Here is a 19,505-nt window from a genome sequence, read left to right on the forward strand (position 1 = left end):
TTTTTTTAGCCCGCTATTTTTTATTTTCACAAGGCTAACAGGCGAAATTGGACCACCAAAGTTGTTGTGCAATTTGTCCTGAGTACACTGATACCCCATATGTGGGGGGACCACTGTTTGGAAGCATGGGAGAGCTCAGAAGGGAAGGAGCGCCATTTTGGAATGCAGACTTTGATGGAATGTTCTGGGGCATCATGTTGCGTTTTCAGAGACCCTGATGTGCCTAAACAGTAGAAACCCCCTACAAGTGACCCCATTTTGGAAACTAGGCCCCCCAAGGAACTTATCTAGATGTGTGGTGAGCACTTTGAACCCCTAAGTGCTTCACAGAAGTTTATAATGCAGAGCCATGAAAAAAACTAATTTTTCCTCAAAAATTATTTTTTAGCCCGTTATTTTTTATTTTCCCAAGGGTAACAGGATAAATTGGACCACAAAAGTTGTTGTCCAGTTTGTCCTGAGTACGCTGGTACTCCATATGTGGGGGGGAACCACTGTATGGGTGCACGGCAGGGCTCAGAAGGGAAGGAGCGTCATTTGACTTTTTGAATAGAAAATTAGCTCCAATCGTTCGCGAACACCATGTCGTGTTTGGAGAGCTGCTGTGTGCCTAAACATTGGAGCTCCCCCACAAATGACCCCATTTTGGAAACTAGACCACCTAAGAAACTTACCTAGATGTATAGTGATCACTTTGAACCCCCAGATGCTTCACAGAAGTTTATAACGCAGAGCCGTGAAAATAAAAAAAAAATTTTATTCCTCAAAAAATAATTTTTTAGCCCGCTATTTTTTATTTTCACAATGGTAACAGGATAAATTAGACCACAAAAGTTGTTGTCCAGTTTGTCCTGAATACGCTGGTACCCCATATGTGGGGGGGGACCACTGTATGAGCACACGTCGGGGCTCGGAAGGGAAGTAGAGACGTTTTGGACTGCAGACTTTGATGGAATGGTCTGTGGGCGTCATGTTACGTTTGCAGAGCCCCTGATGTGCCTAAACAGTAGAAACCTCCCACAAGTGACCCCATTTTGGAAATTAGACCACCCAAGGAACTTATCTAGATGTGTGGTGAGCACTTTGAACCACCAAGTGCTTCACAGAAGTTTATAACGCAGAGCCGTGAAAACAAAAAATATTTCCACAAAAATAATTTTTTTAGCCCCCAATTTTTTATTTTTCAAAGGGTAACAGCAGAAATAAGACCCCCAAGTTGTTGTGCAATTTTACCTGAGTACGCTGATACCCCATATGTGAGGGTAAACCACTGTTTGGGCACACGTCGGGGCTCGGAATGGAGGGAGGAGCGCGGTTTGACTTTTTGAATGCAAAATTGGCTGGAATAAATGGTGGCGCCATGTGACGTTGGAGACCCCGTGATGTGCCTAAGCAGTGGAAACTCCTCAATTCTATCTCCAACCCTAACCCCAACACACCCCTAACCCTAACCACAACCCTAATCATAACCCTAACCACAACCCTAACCCCAACACACCCCTAACCCTAATCCCAACTCTAACCCTAACCACAAGACTAACCTTAATCCCAACCCCAACCCACCCCTAACCCTAATCTTAACCCTAACCCTAATTCCAACCCTAATTCCAACCCTAACCCTAATCCCAATCGTAACCCTAACCCTAATTCCAACCCTAACCCTAATTCTAACCCTACCCCTATTTCTAACCCTAACCCTAATCCCAACCCTAACTCTAATTCTAACCCTAGCCCTAACCCTAATGGAAAAATAAAAATATTTTCTTTATTATTTGTCTCTACATATGGGGGTGATAAGGGGGGGCCAGTGATTTACTTTTTTTTTTATTTTGATCACTGTGAGAGTTTATAACAGTGATCAAAATGAATGAATCTGCAGCGTTGCAGGTTCGAGTGGGCGCACTCTGCTTGCGCCCATTTTCCAAGATGGCGGCGCCCATAGTCTGAGACGGCGGGACACTGGGACGGCCAGAGGGACGTCGGAGGCACCGTGGAGGGTGAAAGGATCGGAAGGTGGGGGAGCGGAGGGGGGGCAGATTATGACGGCGGCTGCTGATCGGTGCCGTCAGTCGGTGGCGGCAGCAGATCAGCGCCGTCAGTCGGTGGGGGGGTCTGATCGGTGTCTCCAGCCAAGGCAGGTGCTATTGCAGCATCGGCCATGGCTGGATTGTAATATTTCACCAAATTTCATTGGTGAAATATTACAATCACTCTGATTGGCTGTTAAAAGTGAAACTGCCAATCAGAGCGATCGTAGGCACGTGGGGGCTAAGCCACGCCCCCTGGAGTTAACTATGAAGGGTCCTCTGTGTGCGGGTCGGGTGACCTTTCAGTGACCCCGGCACCCGACCCGCAGGGGGGCAATCAATTCATGACGCCACATAGGCGTCATGGGTCGTATTGGCACGACTTTTCATGACTCTTATGTGGCGTCAAAGGTTGGGGAGGGGTTAAAACAGCTTGAATAAGACAGATCAGATTACAGCTACCTATTTAAATCTATGGAGAGGAGGCAGAAGAAGAAAGGAGCAGAGTGAGAAGCAGAGAAATCTATTGCGCGGATTCTAGTTAGCACATCCTAGAGCTGGATTCACATCTATACCACTCAGTATTGCTGTATAATGTCCTCCATTTTGCTAGCTTTGCACTCCATAGGTACAAGAGAGCAGGAATTCCTCATGTATGTCTGTTGCGTATATGAGATATCACAGCAGCGAGTCTCTTCCCCACTAGCTCAGAAAGAACTGAAAATTAGAGATGGAACCTGCAGCTGGGAAAAGTGGGGAAAAATGCAGGACCTGTCAGCCCTGCGCAGGGGCCGTCATTGCCAGGGTTTCGTCAGAAGGGGCAGCGCATGCGCAATGAGCTACTAATGACGTTGCAAGTCTTTTGCAAGGGAAAAAGTATTAACGAGACAGTCTTTATTAGATTTATGCTGTGTTTCACCAATAGCTTCTTCAAGGGGTTTGCCTTATTATGCATGCAAATTGAGACAGATGTGTTCTAAACATCCATTGCTCCGCTGTTCAATAACAGGAGTTGCCAAACCCAACTGTCGACCACTTTTTTTTTTTTTTGACAATTCAAGTATCGCCTCTTCACGATTGATCAGATGAATTGATTAACCAATTTGCCAAATTTCAAGTATCATGAGAAGAGGGGAATGACTGAAAGCTTGCAATCTAAGGTGTAGGGATAGGGGTGGGTTGCGGCGAGGGGTGATACCCCATTCATCTACCAACCCGTCCTGGGATCAGAACCAATATCCTACCTTGCTGGCTCCATCTTCGAACACAGATTGGTGGACATTGCATGCAAACAGAGAATGTGGAAGGTCGTTGAAGTCGGTGATGCCTTGAAAGTCTTCTTCAGTCAGATATCCAGATAAGTCCTTGATTCTGTGTATTGGATAGAGCAAGAGGAACTCTCCACCCCCGACAACAAAGGCAAAATAACTGGGGTCCCTCATCCCAGCAAAGTATGGGTCTTCCCTCATCCCTGGGAAGGAAAAACGGCAGAAGTCAGAATAGTCAAGGTCACGCCGAACTCTACAGGTTGCAAAAATATGCCTGTCCTGTCCGTCAAAAGCTCCAGCCATCGTGCCCAAAGGTAGTCGTCACTTCCTACCCCTTCCTGTGCTATACATTATATTATATATTACTTTCTATGGACACGTTTGGACTTTGGAGCAATTTTTTTTTACTATATTTTTGACTAACAAAATTTTTTATTATTCATTTTGAACCATTTACCTCCTATAAACACTTTGTTGCACAGTCTATTACCAGATGTCCAAAAGAGGTAACTAATAATCCGCCAGTGAGCTTGTTCTGAGAGTTTGAGAGTTTAGAACTCCAATTCTATATAAATACTGAATTCTGTTTAGGAGTTATTTTGGAGCCGATCAGCTTATAAATCTTCCTAAAAAAAAGGGAATAGAAGAGTTCTAAAATCTCTAGGCAGAATGAGCTCACTGACCGATTCTCAGTTAACTACTTCTGAAGTCAGCAAATGTGCAGGAAAACAAAAAAGAGACCGAAAAAGGTGCAAAAAAATCAAGGAACCGAAACACAAAAAGTTCCGATTCATCATCATCTTTGTGCTTTTTTTTCTGGAGTAAAAATGGTTATGATATTCTAATAGTGAATTATTATATTTGCACCTTATTCATTATGTAATTTGCTCCTTTTTCTTCTACTTTCCTTTTTTTTCTTTTTCTTTTTATAATTTTAGCCTGATTCATCAATTGTGACTTTTCAAAATGTTTGCACAATTGCGCCAAAAGTTGTCCAATTTCATTTGTGCATAGTTGAAGACTAGCACGCAGAAGTTTAAAGGATCAGGAATCTTTTTATTCTAAAAAGGCACCAAAAAGGTAAAAGACAAGAAAAAAAATCCATATTTGGAGAATTTTTGAGCTTTGGAACAGAAAAAAATGGCAACAAATATAAGAGAAAAGAAAATGCAAATGATGAATTGGGGACAAACTATAGTGAAAAGTTGAAAAACTTTTCTTAACGCTATGAATAAGTCGTAGTAAAAAAAAAAAACGCCCAAAAAGAAATAAAACAAGCCCTTTCTCCTCCACCTCGACGCGCGGGAGCCCCATAAAAGCCTCCAGAACTGTACTAATCCTGGGAAATAATCCGTATCCACACCGTGCAGCAACCACGCTCTGATGAATAGGGTTTCATTTTAACGAAAAAGTTTTAACCTTATTAAAATACCAGAGCGCCGCGGTACGAATTCCTGGAGGTATTAGGTGACTAAGCCGTGTTTTGTTAGCAAAGAAACAGTCACTACCCAGATAAACCTGACACCCAAATGAGCCGCCTGAAAGCCTCCCCCCCCCCCGCACAACGCCAGCTCACGGCTGCCCGTATCTGTGGACTGGCACTGACAATACAGCTAATGACCAGGGATATGGGGACAGTAATTATCACGGGTGGAAATCATGAGAGGCAAAAGGAACGATGAGTAATTGCTCTCTGTATGATATATTTGGAAACCTCTTGTCTAATCTGGCAGCAAATCATTTCTGTTCGGCCTTTTATTATATATCATTTATTATTTTTTATTATTATTTATTATAATATTAATCATATTTTATTACTTTTTTTTTATATTTTACTATTTATATTATTCTTTTTTATATTTATTTTACTATTTATCATATTATTGCCATTATTTTTTCTATACATTTTACTATTTATCAAATTATTACTATTATTTTACTATATCATATTACTATTATTTTTTATATTATTATTTTTACTATTTATATTATTTTTTATTTTAATTTTACTATTTATAAAATTACTACTATTATCATATTATCACTATTATTTTTTATATGATTAATTTTCCTATTTATCCAATTATTTGTTATTATTGTTTCCCTTTTTATTTATCACATTTTGTATTATTTATCATATTACTTTAATTTTATTTTTTTACATTATTTATTATTTTTTACAAAACCTATAATAATCACATTTGCCACCAGGTTCTTATTTTTTTTTTTTTTTTTATTAATAATCACCAGCCCATAGCTTTGGATAGAGTTTTTGGTCAGTATTTCATTGACTGGGTCATGGTGAATAACAACACAAGTGGTAACACCGACTGGGATTGGAACCCTTTTTGGAAATAAAAATCTTCTAATTTTGTAAATATCCTTTTACATTCTTGTCTTTTTCAGACATGGTCTTGATATCTATGTGCACAATTGCTTTGAATCCAACTGGGTTATTTTCAAAATAACAGGTTTTAACCATATGCCAGAAATACTGTAGCTGAGCGCAGGACTCTGCTTTCTCTAGCAGTGCCATAGATAATAAATGGAGCGGAGGTTGGAGATGAGCACTTTTGCTCCATTCTGGATGGGACTGCAGAGCTACAGGCTTGGGATCTCTAAGGATCCCAGCAGAACCCCCAGCAGGTTCCCCATCTATAAAATAGGGGATAACAGGCTGACCGCTGGGGTTTCACCCATTGAAATCCTCAGAGATCCCAAGCTCTGGGCTCCATACACCCATCCAGAAGTGCATATGCTCAACCTCTGCTCCATTTATTGTCTATGGGACTGCCAGAGAAAGCAGAGTACTGCGCTTCGCTATTTCTGGCAAATGGGTAAAACTAATTTTGAGAATAACCCTTGATGTTTATCCCAGGCTATGTAACCTCCTGAAGGACATCATGGGATTCTGAAGAGGACCATAGACGTGAGAAAGCTGTCAGCCAACTATCTCACCCATCTGCTCACATACCGCTGTGCACTCAAATCAACTCAGCTAAAGGTTCCCATCTGGAAAAACCTGTTACCAACTCTGGCAGCAACTTACCTCCCCTATCGGGGAGAGTTGTGAGGACTCCATACACATCATATGGTCAGTGGATCCCGCCCAAATTGTCAACCTTTTATCTATTGTGTATGAGAGTCTTTACATTCATGGCCAACCCAACAATGTCTACGCATTTCCTCAAACCACTCACCTTCATGAACTAGCTTTGCCACCAAGCCTGCCACCTTCATGTCCCGAGTTTGCTGTTCCTCATCTCTTATATTTCAAATTACAGCATCCCGTGATGTCCTGTGTTTCCAGCAGTTTCTCCTCAAGCTTTAATTCTTCTACCCAACTGCTTCTCCACCTGGCCCCATACCTTCCAAGAAATTTCTTATGCCCAAGTCAGCATCCAAAACAAAAGTTCCTGTGTGTCCTAGTCAATATCTTCCTCAAAAGCATTCCCTTCTTGACCTTCATGACTACTTCTCCAGCTTGGCTTTCATCTTCTTGACCTACGTAATTATTCCACCTAGCCTGCATGACCTAGGCTACTGCACTTCTGCATGCTACTTACCTTTCTGACACCACTCAAGGCCACCCAGAACCCTCCAAATATTGATCATAACTTCTCAAGCTTCTTTTTTATTTTTGTTACAAGAGCTTCTCACAAAATTAGAATATCATCAAAAAGTTAATTTATTTCAGTTATTCAATACAAAAAGTGAAACTCATATACACTGCTCAAAAAAATAAAGGGAACACTTAAACAACAGAATATAACTCCAAGTGGATCAAACTTCTGTGTAATCAAACTGTCCACTTAGGAAGCAACACTGATTGACAATCAATTTCACATGCTGTTGTGCAAATGGAATAGACAACAGATGGAAATTATTGGCAATTATCAAGACACCCTCAATAAAGGAGTGGTTCTGCAGGTGGGGACCACAGACCACATCTCAGTACCAATTCTCTATGCAAATAAAGTCCGTGGAGCCTCATTTAAGAGTCTCAAACACGGGACTAGCCAGATCTTCCTCCAGGGAAGGACCCAGCCAAGGAGTGGCTCCTTTCGGAAACCACCATTACCACCATATTAAGTGGCTCTTTAAGTCAATACCCAGTTCTTTACGAGTTTACAGATATGACAAGGGAAATACCAAGGCCAGGTATCCATCCACAGACAGCTGTTTCGGGGTGTTGCCCCTCATCAGTGTGGAGTAGGATTCTGGCTAGGTGGTAGCAATGCCTAGTAGACCCGTGTTTGAGACTCTTAAATGAGGCTCCACAGACTTTATTTGCATATTCGTATTTCCTAGGTAGCAATGCACCTAGGATTTCACTGTGATTGAGCGCCTTTGCCATCTGCCGCAGTGTTTTTGACTGGTCTCCCTGAGGTCAGTGATTGTTTCGTGATGTTGGTCTACTAGGCATTGCTCCCACCTAGCCAGAATCCTACTCCACACTGATGAGGGGCAACATCCTGAAACAGCTGTCTGTGGATGGATACCTGGCCTTTGTATTTCCCTTGTCATATCTAAGACACAGAAAAAAGGAATAGGCCATACAAGAGGGCAGCACCTAATACCCAAAAGGGTGAACGTCAATACAAAAAAGAAAATCAAGACATCCCCAATATGATACCAGGCCCTAAAAAGGTGCCAGGTGTCAACGGGATTGATGTTGAATGAGCATGGTAATCTTGCGCTATGACGCGCTTCCGGACATTCGATTGATAGCGCATGCGCAGTATACTCTGCTCTGTCTTGGCACCAGCACACGCCCCCTCCGATGTTAGCTACCTCCACGCTAGCCTCGTAAGTGGCGCAGCTGTGCGCTTTTTGCTCAATTATCATGCATATATAAGGACATGAATAAACTGCATTCATTACCCCTGATGAAGCCACTGCGGGTGGCGACACGCATCGGGCATCCTTCCTTTTTGGCTCCACTCCACATGGGTCTCGCTGTCATTACCACTCCATGTTATAACACATGGGTGGTTTTCTCAGCCTACATCTCTAATGCATGTGTGCCCATACTATTGCCCTAGGGTTTGATTCTATATACGTACTCCTTTCTGAACCTACAGGTATTTTCTATTGTCAAGCATTGATGTCTGTGGTGACCACTTTTCCTTTTGGTCTTTATTCAAATTTGTATTATCTATGCCTTCTGGACTATGTGGCCATCTTTGTGGCACTGATTTTCTTTCTTCCTTGTTAGGTTCAAAAAGTGCAATATAATATATCTATGTCTACATCCCTTGGGGGCGCTTTTTACAATTTCACTTACTATTTGGTATGCTGCTTATAAGATCATAATTTTTCATAACCAATCTGGAGTGTTGCCATAGGTTGTGGGCTTTATTATGAGCCTACGATTGTTGTTGTCATGTCACATATGTGACTTTTTAATGTTTTTAAATGTTGTGTCAGCTTATACATGTCCAATTATTATTATTTATTATTATAGCGCCATTTATTCCATGGCGCTTTACATGTGAGGAGGAGTATACATAATACATACAAGTACAGTAATCTTAAACAATACAAGTCACGACTGGTACAGGATGAGAGAGGACCCTGCCCGCGAGGGCTCACAATCTACAACGGGATGGGTGAGGATACAGTAGGCGAGGGTAGAGCTGGTCGTGCAGCAGTTTGGTGGATCGGTGGTTACTGCAAGTTGTAGGCTTGTTGGAAGAGGTAGGTCTTCAAGTTCTTTTTGAAGGTTTCCATGGTAGGCGAGAGTCTGATATGTTGTGGTAGAGAGTTCCAGAGTAGAGGGGATGCGTGGGAGAAATCTTGTATGCGATTGTGGGAAGAGGAGATAAGAGGGGAGTACAGAAGGAGAACTTGTGAGGATCGGAGGTTTCGTGCAGGTAAGTACCGGGAGACTAGGTCACAGATGTATGGAGGACTCAGGTTGTGGATGGCTTTGTATGTCATGGTTAGGGTTTTGAACTGGAGTCTTTGGGTAATGGGGAGCTAGTGCAGGGATTGACAGAGGGGAGAGGCCGGGGAATAGCGGGGGGACAGGTGGATTAGTTGGGCAGCAGAGTTAAGAATAGATTGGAGGGGTGCGAGAGTGTTAGAGGGGAGGCCACAGAGCAGGAGGTTGCAGTAGTCAAGGCGGGAGATGATGAGGGCATGGACTAGGATTTTTGCAGATTCTTGGTTGAGGAATGTACGGATCCTTGAAATATTTTTGAGTTGAAGTCGGCAGGAAGCGGAAAGGGCTTGGATATGTGGTTTGAAGGAGAGATCAGTGTCAAGGATAACCCCGAGGCAGCGAGCTTGTGGGACTGTAGAGAGTGGGCAGCCATTTACTTTAATGGATAGGTCTGTTGGGGGGGTCACGTGAGATGGGCGAAAGATGATTCTGTTTTGTCCATATTAAGTTTTAGAAATCTAGCGGAGAAGAAGGATGAAATAGCAGACATTGAGGGATTCTGTTTAGTAGGGAGGTGATATCTGGTCCAGAGATGTAGATCTGTGTGTCATCAGCATAGAGATGATACTGAAAGCCATGAGATTCTATGAGCTGTCCGAGGCCGAAGGTGTAAACGGAGAAGAGCAGGGGTCCTTGGACTGAACCTTGCGGGACTCCGACGGATAGGGGGAGCGGTGAGGAGGTGGTGTGTGAATGGGAGACGCTGAATGTCCGGTCTGCTAGGTATGATGCAATCCAAGACCAAGTCTGTGATACCAAGAGATGAGAGGGTCTGTAGTAATAGGGAATGGTCCACTGTGTCAAAGGCAGAGGACAGGTCCAGGAGGAGGAGGACAGAGTAGTGTCACTTGGCCTTGGCGGCTAGTAGGTCATTGGTGACCTTAGGGCAGTTTCAGTGGAGTGGTGTGGCCGGAAGCCGGATTGCAAGGGGTTCAAAGAGGGAGCAAGAAGAGAGGTGGGAGGATAGTTCAAGATGGACGTGTTGTTCCAGTAGTTTTGAGGCATAGAGGAGAAGTGATATAGGGCGATAGCTAGATACAGAGGATGGGTCAAGTGAGGGCTTTTTGAGGATAGGTGTGATTGAGGCATGTTTAAAGCTTGAGGGGAAAACACCAGTTGTTAGTGATAGGTTGAAGAGATGGGTTAGGGTTGGGATCAAGACTGTGGTGAGGTTTGGGATGAAGTGGGATGGGATTGGGTCAAGTGCACAGGTAGTGAGATGTGATCTTGAGAGTAGAGTGGAGAGTTGATCTTCTGTAATGGTGGAGAAGTTGGTTTTGGGGGATGAGGGCAGGGCAGGTAGGAGGAAGGGCACTGGGGGTTGTTGACCAAAACTGTCTCTGATGTTATCAATCTTCTCCTTGAAAAATGAGGCAAAGTCTTCGGCTGACATGAGTGGAGAGGGAGGAGGTGCTGGGGGGCAGAGAAGAGAATTGAAGGTGTTGAATAACTGTTTAGGGTTGTGAGACAGGGAGGATTTGAGAGATGAGAAGTAGGTTTGTTTTGCTGCAGCGAGTGTGGCCTTGAAAGTAGTGAGGGACTATTTGAATGTGATGAAGTCCTCATTGGAGTGGGATTTTTTCCATCTCCGCTCAGCAGCCCTGGAAGTCCGCCTCAGTTCTTTGGTCAGACTGGTGTGCCAGGGCTGTCTGTTGATTTTGCGAGTTTTGGTATGTTTGAGAGGGGCAACTGATTCCAAAGCTACAGCTATTGTGGTGTTATATAGAGTGGCAGCAGCATCCGCATTGTGTAGGGAACAAATGTCTGTAAGAGGGAGGAAGGATTCAGACAGTGAATGTAGATCGAGGTGTTGAAGATTTCTGCGAGGGTGTGCGAGTTATTGAGGTGGGGATTGTGGACCTGAGGAGGAGAGGGAAGAGAATGTAAGTAGGTTGTGGTCAGAGAGAGGAAGAGGTGAGAACTTCTTCTTAAACGTTAATTCCTTGCTTGTGGTGATCCCCTCTTGTATGGCCTATTCCTTTTTTCTGTGTCTTATATAGCTTCTCAGTATAGGCCTGGGTTGGATCCCACTATTATCATTTGATTGTGGTGCCCCCGCTTTTGGTTTCCCTTGTCATATCTGTAAACTCGTAAAGAGCTGGATATTGACTTAAAGGGCCACTTAATATGGTGGTAATGGTGGTTTCCGAAAGGAGCCATTCCTTGGCTGGAACCTTCCCTGGAGGAAGATCTGGCTAGTCCCGTGTTTGAGGCTCTTAAATGAGGCTCCTCGGACTTTATTTGCATATTCGTATTTCCTAGGGAGCAATGCACCTAGGATTTCACTGTGATTGAGCACCTTTGCCGGCTGCCGCAGTGTTTTCTTTGACTGGTCTCCCTGAGGTCAGTGATTGTTTCGTGATGTTACCAATGCTTTATGGCTGATGTTTTGGTCATTTATGAATGTTGGTTGTGTGTTGTGAATTCTCTCTGGCTTTACTGAAGGTAGTGGAGCTGGTCAGATTGACAGAGGGGTTGCGAGTTCTCTTTCTGGGCTCCCTCTGGTGGTTACTGGAGGTAGTGGAGCTGATCTGATTGACAGAGGCTTGCCACCTGATAATGAGGAAGACGATTGGAGATCTGGGGTTTCTGATTGGGATTTAAGACAGCTGACTCCCTCTATCCCTGCTGGTGATTTTCTTCATGTTCCTTCTGAGGTCTGATGTCTTGTGCTGTTTCCCTGCATGGTTCAGCTAAGTGGTTCATTTGCTATTCTGTTTGCATTTGATCTGGTTTTGTCTATCTCTGTTAGGAACGGCGGAACGCACTAAATAAATGCTTATGTGCGTTCGCCGCTCGGGGTCCACCGTGCAGAAGGTGTTAACACTGCTGCTGAATAATGGCAGACGCGCTATATGGCGGTATAACGCGCACGGATTAAACGCCACCCGATGTCCGCTGAGCAGACTCTGTTAGCTCACAGAGGTGCTGTAACATAAACATAAAAATGACAGAAAAAACTGACAGCACATCTAGAACTAGTCTGAATAGGTGCATACCAAAAAACAGCTTACATATCAAATAAGGAAATGGTTGCACTCAATTGCATCAAGGCATATCAAATATGTGAAATACGAATAGCATAATGGCTTGTAATCTAGAAAAAACATATGAGATACTTAGCACAAAATTTGGCCAAAAGATGTGAGCCCATAAAAATAAACGTCGAGCCTGTTAGATTCACAGGTCTCAGCGAAATTGCACGCTCGGTATCTGGTCACAGGTCACGGGTCCAAGGCTGAGGTCGGTGTCCGTCTAGACCTACCGTGCGTGCGGTGTCACTACCGCGGATGCTGGTGCTGCTGACTGCAGCGTGGCGGCAAACACAGCCGCTATACGATAGTGCCGTGAGACGTGACACAATCAGACGCTAGTGTAGAGGTGCGGTGTGCACAGTGGCCTATGGCTTGCTACTGACTGGCGCTGACTCTTTCCCTAGTTCCCTATCCACATGCGTAATATCAGAGGGAGGGGAATCTTAATAAGTCAGCCACCAGAGTCATACATCCATCACCATTCACACATCTAGCAAGAAGAGTCTATACCAGCGCATGGACGAGTGGCCATGCGGGCCTTTTATAGCCGTGCGCTGCCGGGACCTTCCAGATCTCAAAGAAGGACCAATCAGATCTGGAAAAGGACCTGAGTACATGACTCCCGACCTCCAATGGGAGATCGTCTCGTGAGCATGCTCAGTGGAGAGGCAGAGGGACTTAGCCTCAGGAATGGCTTGCTGCAGAGCAGCATGTGAGGCTCTGGATTCCTGTTGTGCCGCTGCAGGAATCCGACGCCTAACAATCTCAGCTTTGTGCGGGTCAGCCAGCTCCGGCTGGGGCTGTGCTGAATCACCGCCCATATGTTACTGCTTGTGCCAGTTTGTTTTGTCCCCTGTTATATTGGTCTCTTTTTGCTTTGCTTTCAGAATATACCAGCGTGCTGATATAGTGGGGGCGAAGTTGTGCGACTTCAGTGTTTTTTTATGCATTAGACATGTTGGACTTTTTGCAGGGTTTTTTGCATGACTGCAGACAGTGTCTTTCATTTCCTGTCATGCCCAGTCAGTGTGGGCCCCATCGTTTGCTCAGTCTATCTTTCTGCCTGCGTTTGTGTTTTCATCTTGTCTCACCGACAATACATGTTTGGGGGCTAACTATTCCTTTGGGGTCTGCTCCGGGGCACTTTAGATTTCCCCTTTCTTGCTTTAGGCTTAGTTAGCTCTCCGGCTGTGCCAAGGCGTCTAGGATCATCGTAGGTACGCTCCACAGCTACTGCTAGTTGTGTGGACAGGATCAGGGGTCTGCAATCCTCTTAGTTTCCAACCTCTCTGGTTTTCTGTGGCTTAGCCTGGACCTGCTATCCTCCTCGGTGACCCAAGCATAACAGAATCACCAGCCTAACTGTAGACTCTAGGGTACTCTAAAGAAGGAAAGAATTTTTTTTAAAAAATAGTGTCAGAATTTTTTTTTATATATATTTTCCTCTTTTTTTTCTCGGGCTGTAGGAGGATATGTTTTGTCTAAATGGAGACTAAGCAATTGTCTGATCGTGTTGAGGAGCTCGCTGCTGAAGTGCGGGGAATTTCTGCCTATCTCGCTCAATCATCTGCTGATGAACCAAAAATCCCTTCTCCTGATGTGTTTTCTGGGGATTGGTCTAAATTTTTGAATCTTAAGAATAATTGTAAACTATTTTTTGCTTTGAAACCTAACTCATCGGGGAGCTCTGTGCAGCAGGTTAAAATTGTCATCTCCCTGCTGCGCGACGATCCCCAGGATTGGGCCTTTTCTTTGACACCCGGAGATCCTATTCTGGCTAATGTGGACGCGTTTTTTCAAGCCTTGGGGTTGTTGTATGATGAACCTAATGCTGTTGATCAAGCTGAGAAAACCTTACTGGCATTGAACCAGGGTCAGGATTCTGCAGAGTTATACTGTCAAAAATTCCGAAAGTGGGTGGTCCTTACTAAATGGAATGACAATGCCCTAGCAGCTCTCTTTCGGAAGTGTTTGGCAGAAACCGTAAAAGATTTTATGGTGGGATTTCCTGTTCCCTCTGGTCTTGACGACTCTGTCATTTGCCATTCAAATTGATTGGCATTTACGTGAACGTAAAACTACACGAGAGGCGTTGCCGCCTTTCGAACGAACTTCTGAACCCATGCAATGTGATAGGGTTTTGTCTAGGGCGCAACATCAGGAGTTTAGAAGGTGTAATAAGTTGTGTTTTTTCTGTGGTGACGCCTCTCATACTATTTCTGTCTGCCCTAAACGAGAAAAGCGTTTTGCTCACGCATTTGCGGTGGGCAGTGTACAGCCTAAGTTCCTTTTGGTGATTACCCTGATCTGCTCCTTGTCTACATTTTCCAGTAAGGCTTTTGTTGATTCAGCAGCAGCTTTGAATCTGATGGATTTGGACTTTGCTAAATGTTGTGGTTTCCCCATGGTGCCCCTGCGGACTCCTATCCCTTTGAGGAGTTTTGATGCTACTCCTTTGGCGGAGAATAAACCCCAGTTTTGGACCCAGGTGATAATGCGGGTCGCCCCGAACCACCAAGAAAATTGTAAATTTTTGGTGTTGCACAATTTGCATCATACTATTTTTCTGGGTTTTCCTTGGTTGCAAACTCATAATCCTGTTATAGATTGGAAATCTGTGTCTGTGGTGAGTTGGGGTTGTCAATGTGTTCTTAGTGACACTTCTGTTTTCTCCACCTCTCCCCAGTCTCAAGATATTACTGACTATTTGGCTGATTTTTCTGATGTATTTAGTAAGAGTAAGTCTGCGTCTTTGCTATCCTCCTCGGTGACCCATTCATAACAGTTGTGCTTTCACACTCGTTGTAGCATGAGATGGACTCTACAACCCACACAAGTTGCTCAGGTAGTGCAGCTCATCCAGGATGGCACATCAATGCGATCTGTGGCAAGAAGGTTTGCTGTGTCTGTCAGCGTAGTGTCCAGAGGCTGAAGGTGCTACCAGGAGACAGGCCAGTACACCAGGAGATGTGGAGGGGGCCATAGGAGGGCAACAACCCAGCATCAGGACCGCTACCTCCGTCTTTGTGAAAGGAGGACCAGGATGAGCACTGCCAGAGCCCTGCAAAATGACCTCCAGTAGGCCACAAATGTGCATGTGTCTGCACAAACGGTTAGAAACCGACTCCATGAGGATGGTCTGAGTGCCCGACGTCCACAGATGGGGGTTGTGCTCACAGCCCAACACCGTGCAGGATGCTTGGCATTTTCCACAGAACACCAGGATTGGCAAATTCGCCACTGGTGCCCTGTGCTCTTCACAGAATGAAAGCAGGTTCACACTGAGCACAAGTGACAGACGTGACAGTCTAGAGACGCCACGGAGAGCGATTTGCTGCCTGCAACATCCTTCAGCATAAACGGTTTTGGCAGTGGGACAGTAATGGTGTGGGGTGGCATTTCTTTAGAGGGCCGCACAGCCCTCCATGTGCTCGCCAGAGGTAGCCTGACTGCCATTAGGTACTGAGATGAGTTCCTCAGACCCCTTGTGAGACCATATACTGGTGCGGTTGGCCCTGGGTTACTCCTAATGCAGGACAGTGCCAGACCTCATGTGGCTGGAGTGTGTCAGCAGTTCCTGCAAGTTGAAGACATTCAAGCTATGGACTGGCCTGCCCGTTCCCCAGACCTGAATCCGATTGAGCAGATCTGGGACATCATGTCTCGCTCCATCCACCAAACCAACACCAAATCAACATTTCACATCTGGGGGGTATTGCAATGGGGAAAGAATCACTCACTCTGACACTGCCAATTTCTCCACCAGAGAGTTCTACCTGTTGTCTTTGCATCAGGGCTCTGATCTCCTTTTGCAGGACTCGTTGTTCACTGGAACCAGCAGTCTCAGCCACCTGTTGCAACAAGACAATAACCTCGGAAAGACAATTTTCAATGACATTTGTACCAAGAGTCATCATTGGATTACATTCTCGTCGATCAATATCCACAACTATCAGACCTTGATATTTTAGCTCTACCTGACCCACTTTAACAGTAATTTCCTTACATCCAATCTGCGGCAAAGACTGGCCATTACTGGCAACTACTGTCAGTTCATCAGTGGGGCCACGGGTAAGTTCAGAATCAGCCCAATACCTCTTGCAAAGAATGTACGGCACAGTGGTCACCTGGGAGTCAGTGTCCAGCAAAGCGTTCATGGGGATGCCGTCAATCACCACTGGAAGGATCGGTTTCCCTCCAACATACTTGGCTCGCCAGTTCCTTGGGCCTTGTGGTCCTACTCCTGGGGGTTGGCCCTCTGCCCCAGGGGTTGCCAGAATCTGGCAAGATGACCTACCTTGTAGCAACGACGACAAATGGGATGTCCGTCCTGGTCATAGCGGTCGGTGTTCCTCCCTCGGAGTGGCAGGGTTCTCCTCTTCCGGAACCATGGGACATCCTCTGGACTGGAAGCCAGCTGGATCTTCTCCTTGGAGGACACCTGCAGGGACTGCACGGTTTTAGTAAGTGCAGCCATACCTTTGGTCAACTCCTGGACCTGAAGACGCAACTCTTCAGTTGGATCTTTATCCAGAGTCTATGCATCATCCTCCACAGGGATGGAAGGGAAAGATGTTGCTTCCTGGTGGTAGGTGATCACTGGGCGCCTCTGGGGCGCTGGACGGCTGTCAGTTGGCTCCTGCAGTACCCGAATAGCCCTGTGCTTGAAATCAGATCCAGATCAAGTCCAGATCAGGGTTTTGCAGGGTTATGATGCGCAACTGTCCTCTGTGGGTACTGGACAGGAGTCCTTCAATGAACTGCTCCTTTAAGTTTGTCTTCCTCTTTCACACTGTCAGGATCAATTTGTTTAACTGCAGGTTAAGAGCATAGTCCCTTATACTGTCCTGCGCTCTCTCCTTGCATCCAAAGAATCGCATCTTGATTTCAGCTGCAGTACGGGTGTCAAAGGTGCTGTCCTGCCAGGCTTTCACCTCTCTCTGTGCTGCACCCGTTAGCTGTCTAATCAGGATGTTCACTTTCTGGCTTTCAGACAGGGGATACACCTCAAACAAACCGCACAGTCTCTCTTTAAATTCACTCAGGGTATGGGACTCACCCGAGTACTGCGGTAGACAGGCCGCTCCCGGTAGGTAGGGCTTAGACAGCGGCATTATGGGAACCGCTGCGGTGGGTGCTACCGAAGCCGCAGCCATGTTGGACACCGCTGCTTACGGCACTAGGGGGTTGGCGGGGCGGCCGCTGCATTGGCGCTTGCCTGAGACATTCTCTTCCCCCCCTAGTTAACGTTAGCCAGGGCCGGGGGTTGAGTGAGCTTACCGGCGGCCGCTTCGCAGGCCCGATGCTCCGGGCTGTAGGCCTCAGCTCCTCCCACTTCTCGCGCGCTTTTTCCTCTTCCCGCGCGGGACTTCACTTCTTCGCGCTCAGTGGCAGGCTCCGCCCACGAAGGCCCACCTCTTTTGGTTCCCACGCACGCCAAGCAGCGCTGCAATGGCGGCAATTGGCGCCAACACAGTCTTTTACACAAACACAGTCTATAGCACACAACAGTCTCTGGCACAGAGGACCCGGGGATACCGGGCTCCGTAATCCTGTTCGTGACGCCAAGTTGGGTTGCCCTCCCAGGGCTGTGGGGTACTCGGTACCGGGCCGGTGTCAGCGGGATGTGTCACAGCAGCAGTGACCCGGTCCGTGGCCCTGGGCGCCCAAGTAATAAAGGAAATTGAATGGTGGAATATAGTTAATGGAATAGTTTGTGACGCCACCTGTGGTGTTCGGCAAGTCAGATGTTAAGCCAACGCTGCATGCAGATCCACTGGGACTGATGATATGGTGCAGCAGAGATGTGAAAGCTCCCCACAGGTGAAGCTGTAGTCCCAGGGCAGTGTAGATGTGGTTGGCATGGGGATGTAGCAGTGCCGGGAGCGTAGGAAATAGACAAAGACACTGCGGGGTGCAATTTCTGTACCTTTACTTAATAAGTGCAGTCCAGGGTCCTGATTACAGATGGTACCGGAGCAGGCTAGCCTGGAAGCAGCTCAGGGATTCTCTCTCTGCAGATGGGCTGTGCAGTCTCCTTCCTAGCGCTTATTTGAGTGAAGTACTCAAAGTACTGAGTTACACTGGAGTTCCTCCTAATTCTCTTCTACTAGCACTCCTCGTATGGCAGACAGCTGTAGCCGCTATTCCTCTCTTGGCTCACTCCGTGCTGTTGTGCCTCCAAGTCTTAGATGGGGTAGGGCATTTACAGCCTCCTACTCCTCTGGTATCTGTTGCAGGACCGTTAGTATCCGTACAACTGTGTAGACCAGGCTCCAGTTCATGCGCTCTCACTGGAGATGAGCCTTTCCTCTCCGCTCAATCTCCGTGCTTCCCCTTCACGTCTGCACACTTCACCCTCCTCACACTAACTGACCACTCCTCTCTCTTGGCCCTCAGAGAGCACTCATCTCCTCAACTCCGGTTCAGAGTCCTCCCTGCTGGCCTGGAGTGGAACTATGTTGCATGTATAGGTTAACTGCGAGAGAGACCTTTTACTGCTTCCAAACCTGGAATTACCCTCCCTGGAGGAAGGCAAAGCCACTGTGGCGGCCATACTCCTGGGGGGCACCACAGATGCACCACAGACTGTCCAGGAGTTGGTTGATGCTTTGGTCTAGGTGTGGGAGGAGATCCCTCAGGAGACCATCCGCAAGCTCATCAGGCGCAAGCCCAGGCATTGTGGGGAGGTCATACAGGCACGTGGAGGCCACACACAATACTGAGCCTCATTTTGACTTGTTTTAAAGGGAATCTGTCACCCCATTTTTCGCCTATCAGCTGCCGGCACAGCCATCAGGGGCTTATCTACAGCATTCTGTAATGCTGTAGAAAAGCCCTCGATGTAAACTGAAACATAAGAAAAAGGAGTTAGATTATACTCACTGGGGGGCGGTCCGGTCTTGGTCCGATGGGTGTTGCGGTCCGGCGCCTCCCATCTTCTAACGGTGACATCCTCTTCTTTGCTGCCTGTCGTGGCTCCTGCGCAGGCACACTGCTCTGCCCTGTTGAGGGCAGAGCAGAGTTCTGCAGTCCGCAGGCGCCGGGAGAGGTGAGGTGCCTGCACACTGCAGTATTCTGCTCTGCCCTCAACAGGGCAGAGCATTGCGCCTGCGCAGGAGCCGAGACAGGCAGCAAAGAAGACGTCACCGTTAGAAGATGGGAGGCGCCGGACACCCATCGGACCAAAACCGGACCCGGACCGCCCCTGGGTGAGTATAATATAACT

General features: G+C 46.3%; 1 protein-coding gene across 3 annotated transcripts in view; it reads right to left on the reverse strand.

Moving 5' to 3' along the window:
- The window catches only part of RCAN2 (regulator of calcineurin 2), a 109,691-nt gene that overhangs the window by 74,995 nt on the left and 15,191 nt on the right, over positions 1-19,505 (reverse strand). The window contains exons 1-2 of one of the 3 annotated variants that reach the window (XM_073586548.1): positions 16,054-16,127; positions 3,272-3,498 (exon numbers count right to left, since the gene is read on the reverse strand). In XM_073586548.1, the coding sequence (XP_073442649.1) occupies positions 3,272-3,496 (225 nt within the window). In that variant the 5' untranslated portion in view covers positions 3,497-3,498; positions 16,054-16,127. The other 2 variants (XM_073586549.1, XM_073586547.1) reach the window with 2 other exon arrangements.

The sequence above is a fragment of the Dendrobates tinctorius genome, unplaced genomic scaffold (genome assembly GCF_039654945.1).
Source record: "Dendrobates tinctorius isolate UK_male_01 unplaced genomic scaffold, ASM3965494v1 ptg000093l, whole genome shotgun sequence".
Lineage (NCBI taxonomy): Eukaryota > Metazoa > Chordata > Amphibia > Anura > Dendrobatidae > Dendrobates > Dendrobates tinctorius.